The following is a 20,234-nucleotide window of genomic DNA, read 5'->3' as shown; positions in this document are numbered from 1 at the left end:
ATTTTTTTTCCAGCAGGGCGTTTATGAAAAAGGCACTCCAAGCATCCCGAGATATACCTCCGTACGCAACGGCGAAGTCTCGGGAACCAGTATTTTTCAGAAATCTTGAGGAATGTCTTCTCTACTCCTACGTGTCCTATGTCGCCGTGGCAGTTTTTTACAATACGCCACCTCGGTTGGTCTGGTACTACCCATAAAAGTTGGTCTTCGTTGTTTTTCTGGGTAACTTTACTGAAAATGCGACCAGCTTTGTAAACATATTCATTCTGAACTTGTTTTTCGTCTTTCGTTAGCTTTCCACATTTCGTTAGTTGCTCTTTAATCGCTCTTAATTTCGGATCGCTGTTATGGGGGGCTGCTAACCAGTCTTCAGTGAACAACTGGGTGTGTAGTACAAGAACTTCATTGACTATACCCATTTCTTCCGGTTTGTTTGCTGGTGCTCGACTCAGGGCATCGACGTGAGCCGTGGCTTTGCCTGGTCGATGGATGACTTGGAAGGTAAATTCCTGCAGCTTTATCCACCATCTACCAACTCTTGGTACGGTGTGCTTCTTTGCTAAAGTTGATCGTACCGAGCTACAGTCCGTAACAACGGTAAACTCTGACCCAATTAGGTAGGCTCTGAATTTCTCCAGGGTCCACACCACGGCCAGTGTTTCTAATTCGCTGGAGTGGTACCTAGCTACTTCCTTCGTTGTCTTTCTGCTAGCGTAAATTACTGGGTGCATTCTCTTGTCAGAATCCCGCTGCATAAGAATGCCAGCGATGCCCACCTGACTGGCATCTGTGTGAACTTCCGTGACGGCTGCTGGATCGTAGAGCCTCAACACTGGTCGTTGCTTTAAGTGCGATTTCAAGCTTTCACCATCCATTTCCATTCAGAATCTTTTCGCATAAGTCGTGAGAGTGGATCTGCTATGACTGCGAACCCCTTCACAAAACGGCGGATATAACTTGTGAGTCCCAGGAATTGGCGAACCTCATGTACGTTCGTAGGTATAGGAAACTCCTCCACGCTCTGTATTTTGATGGATCCTGGTCGTATACCGTGTGTAGTTTTAAAAACCAAGATAGGAGATATCATTCCGCAGAAAATGGCATTTCTTTAAGTCGAGTGTAAGTTTCGCTCTTCGTATGATCTTAAGAACTTCGACGAGGTGTTTTTTGCCCGGGAATAGTCGGATGTGTTCTTCTACGTAAATATCTTGGTCATAATCTGGGTTTTCTCTCGAAGTGAGCTCGAGGAATCCTACGTAATTTGCCAGTATTACAGTCGCGTCTTTAGCCCATATGTTTACATTTTGGGGTTTTAGTTCGGGAACTTGAAGATTCTTCAGACATTCATCGTCTTCGTTGGACTTGTGATTTTCCTCAAATAACCGAATTGTATTTTGTCGCTTCACAATCGTGACGTACGGTCGCTCAGTTAAGGGTTGCCCAATAATCAACGGTATGCGTTGGATTTCGTCGTTGACGACTAAAACATTCTGCTTCGTCTACCTTAACCATTGCTCTTCAAATTATTCCTTCCGGTTTCGTTTGACCGACGCCATAGCCCCCAATTTGGAAATCTTCCTCAACGTCTTCGTATGTCAGCCCTAATCGTAGGGCTTCTTGGTTTCGTATAAGAACACACTTGCTCTCCAAATCAATATACGATTTGATTGGATGTCCGTTGAGAACAGCGTAATTGAAGTACTTTTGATTGTCATCTTGACTTGTTTTTCGATCGTCAACGTGAAGGGTGTGTTAAGGGGTTGTCTTTTGATCGGTTTTCGTAGTTACTTCTTTACAATCTTTGGTGTCGTGTGTGGTACACTTACAGATTTCACACCTTGACTTGCGTGTGGGCTTTGGGCAATCCTTCCCGAAAGGGCCGTAATTTGAACAATTGAAACATAAGGGCTCACCATTCTTGTTGTAGTGAGGTTTCCTCTTAAAAGTTGTCGAATTACCGTCCGTTGGCTTCGCTGTATAGTTTTGTTCGTTACGCTTATTCGGATTTTCCCTATTGCGGTCGAATGACACTTTCTTTTTGACGTAGTCCGAATGCTCGTTGGATGTTTTCAATTTGTCGGAATGCTCGTTGGATGTTTTCAATCTGTATTCCAACTGAGTTATGCATTGTAGCAGTGTTGGTGGTGACGTAAATTCACGCACACTGAAAGCGGTGATCAGATAGTCATCATTTAATCCCGTTATTAGGTGTTCTATCATGGCTGTTTCAGACAGACCACACATTCTGGCCTTGGCAACTTTATCATGGTAATAACGCTCAACTGCTTCGCCGGGCTTACGCCTCCGATTTTCCATCTCTCGGTACAGCTGCCGCGTGCTTCTTGTAGACGGAAACCACTTCGTTAGTTCCGCCTTCCACTCGTCCCAGGTACGTACAGCGGAGTCCAAACCGTCGAACCAAATTCTAGCAGTTCCTTTTAGCTTGGGTAAGGCATTATTTATCGTGAGTCGTTCTGACCATCCGTACGCGGTCGCGAGTTCGTCCACCTTTTGAGTCCACATCCCAGCCGTTTGATGCGGGGCTTTCTCCGGGTTTAAATCTGGGATTATTTGACTACCTTGCGGCCCTTATCCCCAGTGATGATGCTCTGTTTGAGTAGCAGAATTTTGATTGGCCGCCAACATTGTCTCTCTAATCGTATTTGCGATCGTACGTTGCATAATGGTTTCCAAATCAGTTAGTGAAATAAAGCCAGTTGGAGCTGCGCCTTTCCCGTTTCCGTTCATGTTGAAATTTCCGCTCAGATGTGACTCAAAATCGCCGGTCAAAGGGGAAAGATTCACGTCAATTTCGAATATAAGGTATATTTAAAAATGTCAGAGAAACTAGCGGCATTACTCGGTTTTTCCAGAAATACCGTAGTGGATTTCACTATTAGCAAAAAGCATACACCGTCGATATGGATGTGGGTCTTCATTCCGGTGGCAACAAATCAATTTCAAACCATCGAAATTCACATTTTGTCAGAAATGGGAGTACCAGTTCAGTTTGAGAGAGGGAAGGTTCATATTACTCTACATTTTAGACCGACGCGAACGTGGACATCGTTATGAAAGGAAACCCTAGTGCCTTAAACCCTCATTTCTCAGTTAGACATTGACCGGTGTGAACCATGAAAACCACATTCAGAGAAGACGATTCCGATTACGAAAAGTATTATTTAAATCAAGTAAGGTTTGATTCGAATAATACCATCGACTTTGACAACTATTACCGATCGCAAGTTGGGAACGGTTCATACCATTTCTATCGAGGTTCGTCGACGCAAGGTGGCTATGGACTTGGAAATATACTGGCGTCAGCTTTTCGCCAAGCTGTCCCAATTTTAAAAAGGGGCCCTATATTCTTGGGGAAAAAGATTCTGAAAACCGGCGCTAGAGTCGCGGACGATGTTGCTAGTGGTGTTCTTATGAGAAGTTCATTGAACTAAACATTCCGATATATGCTCAAAATATTGGCTCTAATTCATCAGCAGTCTGGTAAATGCACCAACTCGGAATTGGACCTTTTCGAGGTTCCTCTGACGCAAACAGGGATCTTCAATTAAGAATAGGTGGAATTTAATCCAGTTTCTAACGCGGACCAACATTCGAACATGAATTTAGATATTTCCGGAAACTCCTAGTCTTATTTAGATCTGTCCAAGACACTCCTCCACGGGAAATTGCGATATCTGGCGGTCAAGTTGCGGAATTCATCATAGCAATTTTTAACCTTTTTTTAGCCAAATTAGTCATATTACAGACTTTGTGTTATTGCAGTCAAAAATCTGTAATTGTAGCTCGTTTACAGTCCCATTTTTTTTGAAATCTCAACTGTAATTCCAGACAATTCCATCTACTTTGCAGTTTACTTTATGGACTGTGTTGAGTATAGATATAAATTTGGGTCCCATTGTTTTTTAATCTACAATATGCGAACGCGCCTTTTTTTATCGCGCCGAATATTTGCATAAATATAACGGACGATCAACATTAGTTTTCAGTCGACGTTGCGGCTTAGCCATGATTTACATATGCACTCAATAAATATATCACTATTTTAACTCTACCTGCGGCAGTTATTTAGTCTTACTAACGACCCTATAAAATGGCGACGGGAAATAAGGATCGAATTCCACTGACGGGGTCCATCATCAACACCGTTTCATATTAGCTAACGGGTCTCGTCTACAGTAACGCACTACGAGGAAATCATCGATGGCCACATCAAGCATCGGACAATTTCCGGCCTTCGACCCTAGCTCAAACCAATGGACGATATACTCCGAAAGACTGGGCCTGTTCTTCATAGCCCATGGAATAAAGGCAAGCATTGGAGCCGACGCCACCGCCACTCAAACCATCGCGGATCAAAAGCGCGCTATCCTACTCACGGTATTGGGCGCATCCACGTATACTTTACTGCGAACACTCATCGCTCCAGCCAAGCCTATCGAGAAAACGTACGAGGAACTCAAGGATGTCCTGACGAAACACTTCGAGCCACTACCGAGCGAAATTGTAGAACGATGTAAATTCTAAAAACGCGACCGGAAGCTGGGAGAATCCGTATCTTCATACGTAGCTGCCCTGCGCAAAAAGGCCGAGTTCTGCCACTTTGGCTCAACACTTGACAACATGCTACGTGACAGGATAGTATGCGGTATAAACAACGACCACGTACAGAAAAAGCTACTCGCCGTGAAAGACATAGACCTCCAGAAAGCAATCAGTACGGCACAAGCACTCGAGACAGCAGAGCACGATTCCAAGGCAATAAAAGGGCTCGATCAAGGAGAGGACTCCACCGTAAACAAAATATCACACCACACGTATCAAAGACTGAACAAAACCAGCCGTGGGGTTGCGCAACGAAGACCAAACCACAACCACATGAAAGACACGGCGCAAAAGCAATAAATCCGGTGCAACAACACGGACCATCCAGAATGGGAAAGCCCGTATACCACTTATAGCTGTCGTGGATGCGGAACCCAAGGTCATTTAGCAAGAGCTTGCCGGAAGAAGGGTAACCACCAACGACGAAATCAAGGCCGACAACCGCAGAGTAGGGAGGAGAGTAAATCCTATACCAATTGCATTTCTAACCAGGGCAGAGACATCGATGAACCAAATCAAGCGGACTTCAACACGGAAGCATATGCTTCGCCCGTATCCCCAGAGTACGATATTTTTTATGAGGAAGAACGTAACGAATCCACAAACGGCGATAACTCCATCAATGACGTAGTATCACGCAAGATAGCCAATACCTCAACAGTACGACGTAAAAAACCTCCGCCAGCGATCAGAGTCACGTGCCATATCAACAAAGTACCGGTATCATTTCAAGTAGACACTGGCTCAGGGTACACCATAATCTCAGAATCACAGTTTTCGTCGCTACACCACACGGGACAAATGGAAACTGGTCCCGAACACCTAATGGCTTACACCGGACATCATCTCGACATCAAAGGCGAAACCGAGGTGACTGTCGACTACAAAGACAAGACATTGAAGTTGCCCCTAGTGGTGGTTCGCGGAGAAGCAAAAAACATCATGGGACGTGATTGGATTTTTTCCGATTTTGAAATAATGCCACCTATTAACGAGCACATCATGAACGTAGAGTCAGCGAACGCCACCCTAGCCACAGCAATGATGAAATACGATTCCCTGTTCTCTCCGGGAATCGGGTGTCTGAAAAATGTCAAAGTAAAACTACACGTACGCAAGGACGAGCCAACACTGCGATTCCACAAAGCCAGATCAGTCCCGTACCACCTAAAGAAAAAAATTGATGACGGGATTATCCGACTCGAAAATATGGGTATTATAAGTCCCATACCATACGCAGAATTTGTCACACCGATAGTACCCATAATGAAGGACGACGGCACCATACGCCTATGTGGGGATTTTAAAATTACGACGAATAAAATACTAGACCGGGAACTCTATCCATTACCCAAGGTTGACGACATTTTCGCTCAATTAGCCGGATGCAAGATCTTCGCTCGCATCGACATGAGGAGTGCGTACAATCAATTGGAGCTGGACAAAGAATCACGGAACTACGTCATCATAAGTACGACAAAAGGACTTTATCGCTACAACCGACTTCCTTTTGGAATTTCATCGGCATCGGCAATCTTTCAACGTCAAATGTAAATACTGCTGCATGGTCATCCATGCAGCGTGCCATTCCAAGACGATATCCTCATCGGAGGGACATCGTCCAAAGACCTATTATCTAAATTGGAAAAATTATTTACGACGTTCACCAAGGCAGGGCTGAAGCTTAATCAGACCAAGTGCCAGTTTCTTAAAACATCCGTAGACTTCCTTGGATATCGCCTGGATTCCGACGGTCTGCATCCACAACAACAAAAATTGATTGCCATCAAAGAAGCACCGGCCCCGCGGAACATAGAGGAGCTCAGGTCTTTTCTTGGGCTCATCAATTACTATTCCCGCTTCATCCCCAATTCATCGACCTTGCTATCTCCACTTTATGAGTTTTTAAACAAATCAACGTCGTGGACGTGGTCTAAAAAACAGCAAGATACGTTCGAGGTCGCCAAAGACGCCATACAATCGTTAGACCTCTTGGTCCTTTTCGATCCGGGAAAAGAAGTTTTTCTCACCTGTGACGCATCACCCGTGGGCCTCGGAGCAGTCATATCCCATATCGTCGACGGCACAGAAAGACCAATCGCATTTGCGTCACGGACACTGACAGCTGCCGAGAAAAACTACGCCCAAATCGAGGGAGAGGCTTTATCGATAACTTTTGGCGTCACGCGTTTTCGTGACTATCTGCACGCATCAGGGTCTTCGACCCATGAAAGAACTGCCAAGAGCGAAAGTGTGGTGGCCCGGTATAAATAAAGACTTGCAAACGCTATCCGAGTCATGCGAGACACGCAGAATACACGCACCAATGCCAGCGCAAACATTTTCACCATGGCCCCAAGAAACAGCACCATGGCGGAGAGTACACATCGATTTCGCCGGACCCATAGAGAATCATTACTTGCTAATCACAGTGGATTCCTTTTCAAAGTGGTTAGAAATCGATATCACAAAATCAACCTCGTCCGCAACTGTGATCCGATGCCTTTGCCAACATATGGCACGTTTCGGTATAATTCCTAAGCTTGTATCCGACAATGCCACATGCTTTGTCAGCGAAGAGTTCCAAGCATTAACTACGGCAAATGGTATTGAACACTTGACGTCAGCACCATACCACCCGGCTTCAAACGGCCAAGCGGAACGATCAGTGAGAACGGTCAAAAACACCCTCAAGAAAATCACAGGTGGCTCAACTCCCGAACTTGACATAATCAACACCAGACTGGACACTTACTCCGAGGGCTCCTTGGATATTCGGATAGCCAGAATCCTCATGAACTACAGAAGGACTCCAGTAAAAGACGGACTTTCACCAGCGGAAAGAATGCTCATCCGAACAATTCTCACTAAAATTTAATTGTGCAACCCGAAGCAGTTGCCGTCCGCACCAAAGACGACGACCAAGAGGCGGGAGTTTTCCGGGTGAACAGTGTTTGCCAGGAATTTTGGGAGAGGGGAAAGATGGATACCTGGACGAATTACGAAGAGCATAGGGAACACAATGTATGAAATTAACACCGACTCGGGACTCGTGATACGACGTCACAAAAATCAAATACGTTTCTCGAAAGAAACACGCGAAGTAGACTCCCCTGCCGAGCCACGAAGCCACAAACTGGCAACGGATCCTCACCACTCGCAATCACCGTCACCGCCATTGATATGGATGAATTTGCAGCATGTGATATCGCTGTCCACAAGCAACGACGTCTCATGACCTACAACCAGCCAAGTGACCCGTAGCCAGACAACGAGCTCCACATGCCCACACCCTAACAGGAGTCAAACAATTAGCGACGGAAATCAACCTCCTCACGACGCAAGTCAATCCCGGTCGGACAACTCAGCAACGCAAGTGAGGAGGGGTACTCCGAAGGATCCCCAAACCAAACCTTGCATTGAGACACGAAGATCTACGCGCTCCAAGAAACCTACGCAATTTTTCGGATTGTGAAATTCGTGCCAACCATTACCTTTCTTTATTGTATAATGGTTTCATTAAGAGAAGGAGTGATGTTGAGTATAGATATAAATTTGGGTCCCATTGTTTTTTAATCTACAATATGCGAACGCGCCTTTTTTTATCGCGCCGAATATTTGTATAAATATAACGGACGATCGACATTAGTTTTCAGTCAACGTTGCGGCCTAGCCACGATGTACATATGCACTCAATAAATATATCACTATTTTAACACTACCTGCGGCAGTTATTTAGTCTTACTAACTACCCTAACAGACTGTAATTAGACTGTACTCCATTGCAGTTTATTGCAGACCAATTGCAGCTAAATTTCAGACCAGCAGCCATATAAAAGCCCAACTGCAGCAAATATACAGCCATAAATTTTTGTAAGGGCGGTCACCACATCTGCTAACAAGTTCTCTCTTCCACGCAGCCGGGAAATTTGACGTGCTGACAAGCAACGAAAGCTTTCAGAAAAGAATTTCGTTTTCGAAAAAAGGTACAATTGATATGATTGAAACCATTCATATCGACATGTGTTAGCAATCGCGCTTTCTACCGAATATGCTTAATCTCAGATTCAGGTTTATCAAAAATCCGAACGAGTTTTGCATACACTCGTCAGGAGACGTAAAATATAAAACGTTTGAACCCACTGCAAACAGTTCTCAGTAGTCCAATTATTCGCTGAAAATTAAACAATTTGTCTAAAAAGCAGGTATTTTAACACAAAATTATAAGTTACGGGTATATTGTTCTCAAAAGAGGACTTTTTTTTATAAGTAGTCAATATTTTAAGTAAAATTGTCAATGCACTTTCCATCTAATAGTTAAGTAGCCATAAGAATAGTATTAATAAAAATTAATATTTAATCATACATATATTTAACTCACTTACCCTGGTGACCTCGATTTTTTTACAAATTCCTTTTTTGAGCGGAGCGAACGAGCGAAACGAGTGAGTGGAGCTCTCACTGTGGTTACTTCAATGGGAAAGTTGGCTGTGTGTGTGTGTGTCTGTGTATGTGGGTATGTGTGTGTGTCGCACTTGGGGGAGAAGAGAAAGGGACTCTGATCGAGACGGAGAAGAGAGAGGGAAATTCGCGGTAATGTCCGGAAGAGAGGGAGACCTTCGCCGTGAGAGGGGGGGACAAGAAAAGAGAGGGGGGGGACAAGGCATTGCCGTTCAGGATATAATTTAAGCGAAAAATAAAGAGTGGACTTATTATAAATTAGAAAAAAGATAGGACTAATAAAATATTATTTAGGAGAGTGAGACCTTCGCCGCGAGAGAGGAGGGGGGGACAAGAAAAGAGTGGGGGAGGGAAAAATAAAGAGTGGACTTATTATAAATTTAAAAAAAGATTGGACTAATAAACTGCTTGTTTTTAAGTTGGTTCAAAAAAACTCACTTCTTATTGCTTTTATGCTAATTACGTTTTATTATCAAGACATTATTTACAAACATTATTTATGATATTATTGAGGCATTCTACGGCTTCTATGGTTAATAAAATTAGTTTAGTTTTCTTTTGGTATTAATGTTCAATTAACATAAATACGACATTACTAAAGTTATACAACTCTTCGACAACTCCGTGGATTATCGTAGCGCCCACGCGCCGCTCAAGTCATTGTAGAGAATGCCGGCACCAGGTTTTGAGACGTCCTAGTTACCTATCAAACAAACCCAAACCTTATTGTTTCCTGCTGCTCGGATTTGCGCGTGTTGCAGCCTACTTCCAGAGGCTAGTAGGCCACACTTTGAAGCTCTCTGGCGCTCTTTTAACTCATCGTAGGAAAATGGGGGTAAAAAGGCATACTTCTCTACTCACCCCTACAACTCCTTAAAAAAATTTCATAATCTTTTGAAACACCCTATATAGCGGCCTTTTGAAGTAAGTGAGTTACATATATGTATGATTAAATATTAATTTCAATTAATACTAGGTTTATGGCTACTTAAATATTAGATTAGAAGTACACAGTTAGAAAAAAGGGTTCGATTATAAACCCCCAAGGTTCTTAAAAAAAATTCCACAAATTCAAACCCTCCAAAACCCTTTAACGGAAATTTTCAAACCCACAAGGCTTAAAAATGAGCACTTTTATGATTATAAATTGAACCATTAGAAACACTTTAAAAACCTCCTAGGGTTTGCAACAAAACCCCGTATATACAGACAATCAACACAACACGGTTTATATTTAAACTCTTTTCAAACCCTTTAAACACTTCCTAGGGTTTGTATTTATAGATTAAATTAAAATTAATTAATTTAATTTACGACTATAACAAATTTTGGCGAATGCAACGGGTGCGTTTCGAACCCAAGCCCTCTAGCACGACAGGCGGGCGTTTTACCACAGAACCACCGAAAGATGTATCAATGCAACGATGTTTAGAGAAACCATTTTGGGGAAAGTCCGTCTTCCTTCACGTTTTATGAAATTATTATACGGCTTGATATCAAATTTTGGCGTAGATGGCGTGAGATAGTTTAAAACCCTTTTCAAACCTTGCAAGTTGCCAAAACAAACCTTAAGGGCTTATAAATTTTTCCTAAACCTTTTTTAAACCCAAAGCAAACCCTAATAAAACCCATGGAAACCCTTTGTTCTAACTGTGTACATTGACAATTTTACTTAAAATATTGACTACGTAAAAATAGTCCTCTTTTGAGTACAATATACCCGTTACTTATAATTTTTTGTTAAAATACCTGCTTTTGAGACAAATTGTTTAATTTTCAGCGAATAATTGAACCACTGAGAACTGTTTGCAGTGGGTTCATTGTCACAATGAGATGAAAAAAGGTCGAACGATATTACATTCTTCCTGTTCAAAATTTAACCGCACATCATTTTCGATTAGCGGTAATGAAATGTAATATAAAAGACCGCTTTGAATAGGCTGAAAAGGAAAGCAGTAAAACAAAGGATCATTTTTGTACATTGGTCTTGTACGCTTAGTTAAAACTTCGATGTATTTGTTTAATAGTATTATCCCCTCAAATACCTGTCCTTTATTGGCCGTAGTGAACGACACACAGTTAAATATATTTCCCCATTTTCCTATAATAATATTTAATAGATTAGTACGTTTCATAAATTGAGCAACTATTATCTCAGATATTTTTGATAGTGTTGAAAAACAAAGCAATTGATCAATCCCTTTTACCAAAAGTGTAATAACATTTTTATTACGACTATTTCCTAAATATTTAAAGAATTTAGTAAATTCATAATTATTTTTGCAATTACAAGTTAATATTCTCTATTGCGTTCATTTCTCTGACACTTTGGATCCTGATGATTCGCACGCGATGCTTTCGTATGAGGGTGGAAGGTCCTTTTCCGAAGTCGCAATGGCGGAACGTGAATATTGGAAGTTACTATCCGAGACCAAGTCGTTCAATTGACGCGGTGTACTGACGTCTTCCTCCTGAAACGCTGGATTTGTTTGTCCGTCCACAACGTTGACTTCACTCTGAGTTACACTCGCAGTATGATCGATGTCTGAGGACGTTCTTTCGAAGTTGATGTTTTTGGTTTTTGCCAGACAAAACGCCATAAGTTTACTAATAACCGCGGTTATTAATAGCGCAAGCGCTATAATTCTCAACAGAGGTTTCATACCATCGACATCGTTTTTTTGTGTAAGGAGACAGAGGGCGACAGCAATTAGAAGGCAGAACATAAAAACTTCAAACAATAGCTTAGAAATCTTGATTCTGATTAAAGTGTCAGACGGTCGTGGCCATCTGAAAAACTTCTCAATAGAGCCCCGCCGAGGAGGAATTTCAATGATTTGAGGATGCCCATAATTTGGATTTGGAGACTGAAGAACTAAGTCATTTGAACGCTGATTTCCCACGTTTTGTTGGGTGCAGAAACATGGCCGTTGTAAGTCTTCGCTGTTATTCTGGGTCGATTCATTAGCCATCTCTTTGTTCTAGAAAGATATAACATTTGGGATAGACTTAATAATCATGAATACAAATCAAATTTTTGGTCCAATTTATTATCTAGAGTGAAATTTAACCTTAGCTAATAAGTTAAAGGAGTACACTTTATGTGTAGACCAAAAGTAACATTATATTGTTTCCATGCTATTTTATCTACCAAAACTTTTTCCGGTTGGCAGTCATCCTACTCCGAAATGATTATTATATTATCATCCTTGGATGTTGTTAATTATTCCGCGTTTGAATTGGGGTATTTCAATGTTTGTATCATCGTAATGATGTATATTTTGTTGTATATTTTAAGCCGAGTTTCAGGCACATTTAGATTATATATTTGAAAATGTACCGTGAGCGGAGCGTAACGCGGACATGAAAAAAAAGGTAGATGAAGAAGGCGCGCTCGCTCACGTGAAAATTAATAAAAAAATTGATATGTTAACCGTAAAAATATTTAAATGTTAGGCCAGAGAAGTTATCTTGGAGCCGAAAGGTCCGTTTTATTTCCCCCCCGTATAGAACATAATTGTATTTCGTTTAATAAATAGTTTTGTGTTTCACTTTTAAAGTTCGTAATAGCAATTCCACAATAATTCGCGCTATAAAAATAAACCCGTTAGTTTTTCAGTTGGCTGACGTGGTTTAAGCTGTAGTCGCTCTCCCAAATTGATAAAACCCGATCCGATCGCGGAAGGAATCCACATTTTGGTGCCGAAACCCGATAATTATCCACTTGAGAAATATTCGTATGTACATTATTGTGAGACTTAACAAGAAATCCGTTAGTGAAACATGGCAGCCGAATCCGATTTAACCAAGTTAAGAGCCATCCGATCCGTTGCGAGGAGTGATACCACGACGAATTTAACAACATTAGAAGGACTGTTGAAACTCGAGGATGCCGAAGAGATATCAGATCAGCTTGCCCTATTAATGATGAAGAGATTGCAACTGCGAGAGTTGGACGACCAAATAACCGCACTCCTACCAGATAATGAAGAAGAAATCAAAAAGGAGTACAAGGAAAGGACCTACGATGACCAAATTCATTTAGCCGAAAGCAAAGCCGAATGAAGACTTCAACAGTTAGGAGCTACTAGTATATCGAGCAGCACCCAAGGCTCATCGATAACCGAATCAACCACTCGGGTGGAGTCGAAATTACCAACCCTTGAACTTCACAAGTTCAGAGGAGATTATACGAAATGGCCGGGATTCTGGTCGCAGTTCAAGTCAACGATACACGACCGAAGAGGGTTAAGCGAGGTAGAAAAATTCCGATATCTGTTATCTTATTTGCAAGGAGAAGCTTTAGAGTTTTTAGAGGGTTTTGAAGAATCAGATCAGAATTACGACGTAGCCGTTTCATTGCTAGAAGAAAGATATGGCCAAACACATTTAGTTATTAACCAATTAATGAATATGATACGCGCATTAACTAAAGTTGAAGACTCAAAGAACATTTTTGCATTAAGAAAACTTTACAACTCGATAGAGACAAACTTAAGGAGTTTAACGGCTTTAGGCGTTGATACCACTGCAAACAGCCTTTCATTGTGTTCCGTTATTATTGCAAGTCTACCAGATGATATTTGCTTAAGATATAGTATGGATTGCAATAAAAGTAAACAGTTCTATTTGAGTGAGTTGGTGAGTTTTATAAAACGTGAGGTAGAAGGCCGTGAGACTTGCGCTGTTCTAAAAGGTGAAGAAACGAAATCGCAAACTTATAAACCACGTGACGCACGCGATCAAAGTAGAACCGCAAGATTTAATCCTCGTCAAAATTCACCGTCTGTTACCGCTGCCGCGCTGAATACCACCGTTACCACGGGGATAATTTACTGCATTTTCTGTAAATCCGCCACCCACGCGTCCGTGAACTGCCGTAGCTACACCTTAGAAGAGAAAAGAAAACTCATCCGAACCATGGAGAGATGTTTTATCTGTACCCGTACACAACATAAAGCTTCCGCGTGTACGTCGAAATTCCGTAAATGCAAGCTTTGCAGTGGTCGACACAACTCGGCGCTTTGTGAAAAGAATCCCGCTCACAAGCCCGAGAAAGCCGCCATAACCGATGAAGTCACTACCGATAACGATTTCAAGGCTAACACCGAATCGAAGTCCGTCGTCTCAGCGATGGTTGGCTGTCGAAAATAAGTTTTACTGGGTACCGCTATGGCAATAGTGAAAAGCACCGATAATCCGAGAAGAGAAGAAGTAGTTCGTTGTATTCTAGACAGCTGTAGCCAAGCCACGTTTATAAAGGAGGAAGTAGCCAGAAAGCTAAAATTGCCGGTGGTAGGTAGTCAAATTGTGTCGATAGAAAACTTTGCCAACGAATCGCCCACAGCCGTCCAGAGAAATACAGTTCGCTTAACCAAAGAAAATGAGAGAGACCCGAGAAAGAAGATAGAGATAATAGCTATAGAAGTGCCTTATTTATTCAAAACCGCTACTTTGGTCAACTGTTACGAAGTCGAAAAATTCGTCAAAGAAAGGGGATTGATTTTAGCTGACGAACCTTCCGTGGATACACCGACCGTCTCCAGCATTGGAATCCTAATAGGAGCGGATTATTATTTCGACGTAGTTAACGACCGTATTGAAAGAATTAATGGACCGTTGGTAGCTATCGATACCAAACTAGGATGGGCAATACAGGGTCCTATAGACAAAAGAGCCGTATCCGTCAAACACGTTGGAGTAATCTGCATGAAAGTTGGAGTAGCGGACGACAACGAAGAATTGAACCGAACGCTAAGATCCTTCTGGGAAATAGAATCTCTGGGGATACAAGATAAACAGGAGAAGAAACTCAGTGGGAATGATGTTTGGGAGCAGTTCCGTAGAGAAACATTCTTCAAGGATGGAAGATACCACGTCTACCTTCCATGGAGAGTAGATCAAAGTGAACTTCCGAATAACCGTCAGATAGCGGAGATCCGAATGAGAAGTTTAGTAAAAACCTTCAAAAAAGATCCAGTACTATACCTAGACTACAAGGCAATTGTCGAGGACCAGTTGCGGAAAGGCCTAGCCGTAGAGGTAGACGAAAGCGAACTCAACGTCACCGAAGGCTATTACATCCCTCATCAACCAGTCAAAAGAGTATCGAGCACAACCACAAAACTGAGAGTAGTGTTCGACGCTTCATCCCACGCAAAGGGAAAGCCTTCACTAAATTCGTGTCTAGCAAGTGGGCCAAATCTCAATCCGAACATTCTTCATCTTCTTATCCGATTCCGAAGTCACCGCGTAGTTATTATGGCCGATATAGAGAAGGCCTTTCTTCAGGTTTCTCTGGCGGAGGAAGAACGAGATTTTTTGCGTTTCCTTTGGGTGAAAGAAAACCAAGGTCGAATCGAAGAGGACCAGTTCCGAGTATTGAAGATGGCCCGAGTCGCCTTCGGAATTACCACCTCGCCATTTTTACTCTCAGCCACAATTCACCTACACGCCGAAAAATACTCCGATACAGAACCGGAAGCCGTAAAATGCATTAACGAAGATCTGTACGTAGACGACCTCTTGAGTGGAGGCCCAGACGATGAGATGGCTTACAAAAAGTCAACAAAGGTCTCGGAAATTTTAGGGAGCGCTAATATGAAACTGCGCAAGTGGAAGACGAATTCGCCGGCATTGAGAGAAAGATGGACGAGAGAGGGAAACTACTCGAAAAATAAGGAAGCACGATTCGAGGGAGGAGCCAGTACCGGAAGTGAGAAAATTCTTGGATTGTTGTGGGAGCCGACGAACGACAAGTTTTCATTCGATCTCACCAAGATAGCTCAATCCGTCAATGAGACAAAGGGAACGAAACGTCAAATACTAGGAGCCGTAGCGCAAATCTTCGATCCGCTAGGTATGCTGACACCGTACACTATCCGAGCCAAGTTGATGTTGCAACTATTATGGAAAGAAAACACCACATGGGATGAAGAGCTTCCGAAACTAGTAACTGACCAGTACAATGAATGGAAAACCGAAATGCCGGACATCAGGAAAATACAACTAGAAAGATGTTATTTTAGTGGAAGAGAAGCGGTTGTTCACAAAGAATTACACGCATTTTGTGATGCCAGTCTTAAAGCGTTTGCTACCGAAATCTACATCCGTTACGTAACCGCAGACAACAAAATCCACTCCTCAGTTGTCACGTCAAAGGCAAGAGTCGCACCGCTAAACAAGGAGTTAAGTTTACCGCGTTTAGAACTCATGGGATGTTACCTCGGAGCCCACCTGATAACGACCGTAAAAAAGCGCTAAAAGACCCCGACATTCCGATGTACTTATGGACCGATTCTACCATAGCGCTCCACTGGGCGAGAGGAGAAGAAAGGGAATGGACGCCGTTTGTCCAGAACCGGGTAAGAGACATCCAAGCTCTGGTCAGTTCAAACAGTTGAGGTCATTGCGCGCGGGAAACATCAACCCAGCCGACCTACCGACTCGAGGATGTAAAGCAAACGATCTTGCCAGCAGCAAGTTATGGTGGAAAGGAGCTCCGTTCCTGAGAGAGCCGAAATCTAACTGGCCTAGTACAGATCCGCAGAACCAGAAAATGAATCCAGGAGAATTAGAAAAGGAGAGAAGGAAAACTGTTCTATTGGTCAATTGTAAAGACGTCGAAGAGAGGGGCTTATCAAAACTAATTAATCTTCAAGGACACAACTCCGTGAAGAAAATATTCCGAATTACCGCGTACGTTAGGAGATTTGTCGACTTTAAACTTAGAAACAAACCACTATTAACCGGACCAATTTCAGCCGAAGAAATTCGAGACGCGGAATTTGCCTGGGTACGATGCAGTCAATACCATGACTTTGGAGTGGAGATCAAGGCGATGCAGAAGGGCGAAACCGTCGACAGGGGATCGTGTATCGCTACTTTGAACCCATTTCTAAATTCAGATGGTATTATTGTAGTAGGAGGCCGATTGAATGAAACAAACCTGAACGAAGACGAAAAACATCCCGCCATTCTTAAAAAGGAGTCCAGATTGTCCGAACTGATTATGATCCGTAGCCACGCCGAAGTATTCCACTCGGGAATTCAAAGTTCTTATACGCAATCACGAGGGCGATACTGGATAATTTCCGGGCGGCAACTAGCCAAAAGGGTCATCAAGAACTGTAGAACATGCCAAAGACAGCAGGCGAAGCCGGGCGCCGCACCTATTGCACCTTTACCGAAGGAAAGAGTCGACCGAACCCGTGTATTTCAGAACACCGGGGTCGACTTTTGTGGTCCTTTGTACGTTAAAATCGCAGATCAATCCGAAAAATGTTACATTATATTATGTACTTGCGCCGTAACCAGAGCAGTACATCTCGAGCTAGTTCCTTTTATGACCACGCATGAACTCCTACTTGCGCTACGAAGGTTCATCAGTCGACGAGGTATTCCAGGCATCATATTCTCAGACAATGCTAAGACGTTCCAGAGAGGTGATGAAGATATCAAACTTATATGGCAGAATATAAACAGTCAAGAAGCTCGCGAGTTCTACGGAGATCGAGGCATTCAGTGGAGGTTCATTACCGACCGTGCCAGCTGGGCTGGCGGTTGGTGGGAAAGGATGGTCAGAACCGTCAAAACAACTCTTAGGAAGGTCCTGGGACGGACCAGTCTCACTTATCAAGAGTTAGAAACCGTGGTTGCAGAAACCGAAGCCATTACCAATTTCCGCCCAATCACCTACGTTTATAGCGGAGTGAAAGAGCCAATGCCGATAACGCCGGCTCATTTCTTAGTTGGCGACTGCCTGACGAATTTACCGCCACAACGTCCGAAAGAAGGAGATCTCCCAAAATCGCAACGCGATTTTGAGAATAGGATTAAATATCGCGAAAATTTAATGGAACGTATTTGGAATCGCTTTAAAAACGAGTACGTGAAGGAACTTAAATCGGCTTATCACTCGCCGCTTGTGAAAGAAAATGACGTGGTTATGGTCCACGGCGATAAGACACCCCGAAGCTTGTGGAAGCTTGGAATAATAACGAAAACCTTTGTAAACCGAACCGATGGTTACATCCGCTCGTGCATGGTACGAATGCCAAACGGAAAATTGATAAAACGACCAATCTCACTCTTGTATCCTATAGAAGTAAATAATGACTAGGAAAAGTAACCGTACGCGAAAAAATTCATTTAAAAAAAATAACACTTTGTATTAATTTGTATTGTGTTAATTATTCCGCGTTTGAATTGGGGTATTTCAATGTTTGTATCATCATAATTATGTATATTTTGTTGTATATATATTTTAAGCCGAGTTTCAGGCACATTTAGATTATATATTTGAAAATGTACCGTGAGCGGAGCGTAACGCGTGACATGAAAAAAAAGGTAGATGGAGAAGGCGCGCTCGCTCACGTGAAAACTAATAAAAAAAGGGATATGTTAACCGTAAAAATATTTAAATGTTAGGCCAGAGAAGTTATCTTGGAGCCGAAAGGTCCGTTTTATTTCCCCCCGTATAGAACATAATTGTATTTCGTTTAATAAATAGTTTTGTGTTTCACTTTTAAAGTTCGTAATAGCAATTCCACAATAATTCGCGCTATAAAAATAAACCCGTTAGTTTTTCAGTCGGCTGACGTGGTTTAAGCTGTAGTCGCTCTCCCAAATTGATAAAAACCGATCCGATCGCGGAAGGAATCCACAGATGTAGTATATTTTGCCTTCTTTATATTTAGACACTAGGGGACTTAGTGAAGAACCTAATCTTGATTACTAAATAACTCTGGAAATAAGTTCGATGTTTATATTTGCTAATTGCCAAACTTATTGGTGTTTGGTTACTGATCAAAAACCTGTCACCTTATTTGTAGGTGCTAGACTAATTTTTTGTGAATAATATTAATATAGAAAATAGTAAGATAATTTCAGTAATATAAAATCTATGTTCAATTAAATAAGGTTTTACTTCCTTATTTAATTCTTCATTTTCTATATCAATTGAAAAATAAATTCACTAACTTTCGAATTTCATCGCTTAATTAATAAAACACCAAGGATTTATTTATAGTGGTAACGGTGCATGGCAGAGGGAACTGGGAAAAGGTTCTTGTAATATTTACAATGTAGTGACAAATATTTAAGACTAAGTGAATCTTGGCACATTTGCATGCAAGTTAAGTGCCGTAATAATTCGCCTGACAATGACTTTCCATGAATTCATTTTTCAAACTTGGCTTGAGGTGCAGATTTCGGATCCAAAAGTGATCGATATGGTTCGATTTTGTAGAAGAAATGTTTTTACTGAAAATCAAGAACCTCGTAACTTCAGAACGGGTTCGGATAAATTATAGATTCACCAGATGTTTTTATTTTATAAGTACAAGCAATAGTCTCGATTACTAATGAATAATATTAAATTTAAATTAAATTTGAAAAAGTTGTGCTTTCTGGGTTTGATATTAACACCAGCTGATATTTCTACCTGTCATCAATTTATACTTCAACTTATTACATGTTAACAACTTTTTTATAGACCTGAAGTCACGTCAATAAAACCTTTATTATTTTTAAGATAAATTAAAATAATTTTATTTCTTTAAAAAAATAATATTTAAGCATTTTTTTAGTAGACATAAATTCTTACGTTGGGCCAGAAAAACTTTTATAATCAAATTCTTTAACGTAGAATTAGAGATGAAGGGTTACACTTATACTTATTTCTGACTTCGTGATTCAAGTCAACTTTTAAATATAGACACATCAAGTTAAGATCCGTTCTTGGTAATGTATTGCGTTTCCCGGGATGAGTTATAATAATCAGCTAGGCACCACCTTAGACCTAAGTCATCAAGCGACTTTTGAAGCCATTAATTAATGTGGCCGGGTTACAATGCGTAGGAGGGTGGTGGCAAGCCCTGCAGGCCACGAGATCGAGCCAACAGCTCCCTACACTAACTATTACCGTTAACCTCGACAAGTTAAAAATTAAATTAAAATTAAAATTAAATTAAAATTAAATTAAAATTAAATTAAAATTAAAATTAAAATTAAATTAAAATTAAAATTAAATTAAAATTAAATTAAAATTAAAATTAAATTAAAATTAAATTAAAATTAAATTAAAATTAAATTAAAATTAAATTAAAATTAAATTAAAATTAAATTAAAATTAAATTAAAATTAAATTA

At 41.4% G+C, this 20,234-nt stretch overlaps 3 protein-coding genes across 3 annotated transcripts in view; all 3 read left to right on the top strand.

Moving 5' to 3' along the window:
• Positions 1–4,221: 4,221 nt before the first annotated feature.
• LOC149951556 (uncharacterized) lies at positions 4,222–6,897 on the top strand. The gene is made up of 4 exons (XM_090169587.1): positions 4,222–4,534; positions 4,589–4,916; positions 4,980–6,094; positions 6,299–6,897. The coding sequence occupies exons 1-4, from the start codon at positions 4,222–4,224 to the stop codon at positions 6,895–6,897; spliced, it is 2,355 nt and encodes a 784-aa protein (XP_090025713.1).
• A 7,359-nt stretch (positions 6,898–14,256) lies between these two features.
• LOC149951555 (uncharacterized) lies at positions 14,257–16,347 on the top strand. The gene has a single exon (XM_090169586.1). The coding sequence runs from the start codon at positions 14,257–14,259 to the stop codon at positions 16,345–16,347; it is 2,091 nt and encodes a 696-aa protein (XP_090025712.1).
• Positions 16,348–16,372: 25 nt separating this feature from the next.
• LOC149951554 (uncharacterized) overlaps positions 16,373–20,234 on the top strand; it is a 14,428-nt gene continuing 10,566 nt past the window's right edge. The window contains exon 1 of the mRNA XM_090169585.1: positions 16,373–18,130. Within this exon, the coding sequence (XP_090025711.1) occupies positions 16,373–18,130 (1,758 nt within the window). The remainder of the gene's footprint in view (positions 18,131–20,234) is intronic.

Source organism: Leiobunum rupestre, chromosome 3 (assembly GCF_980474605.1).
Source record: "Leiobunum rupestre chromosome 3, qqLeiRupe1.1.hap1, whole genome shotgun sequence".
In the NCBI taxonomy this organism is placed as follows: Eukaryota; Metazoa; Arthropoda; class Arachnida; order Opiliones; family Sclerosomatidae; genus Leiobunum; species Leiobunum rupestre.
Note: the sequence above shows the minus strand (reverse complement) of the source record. Positions and strands in the feature narration are given on the sequence as shown.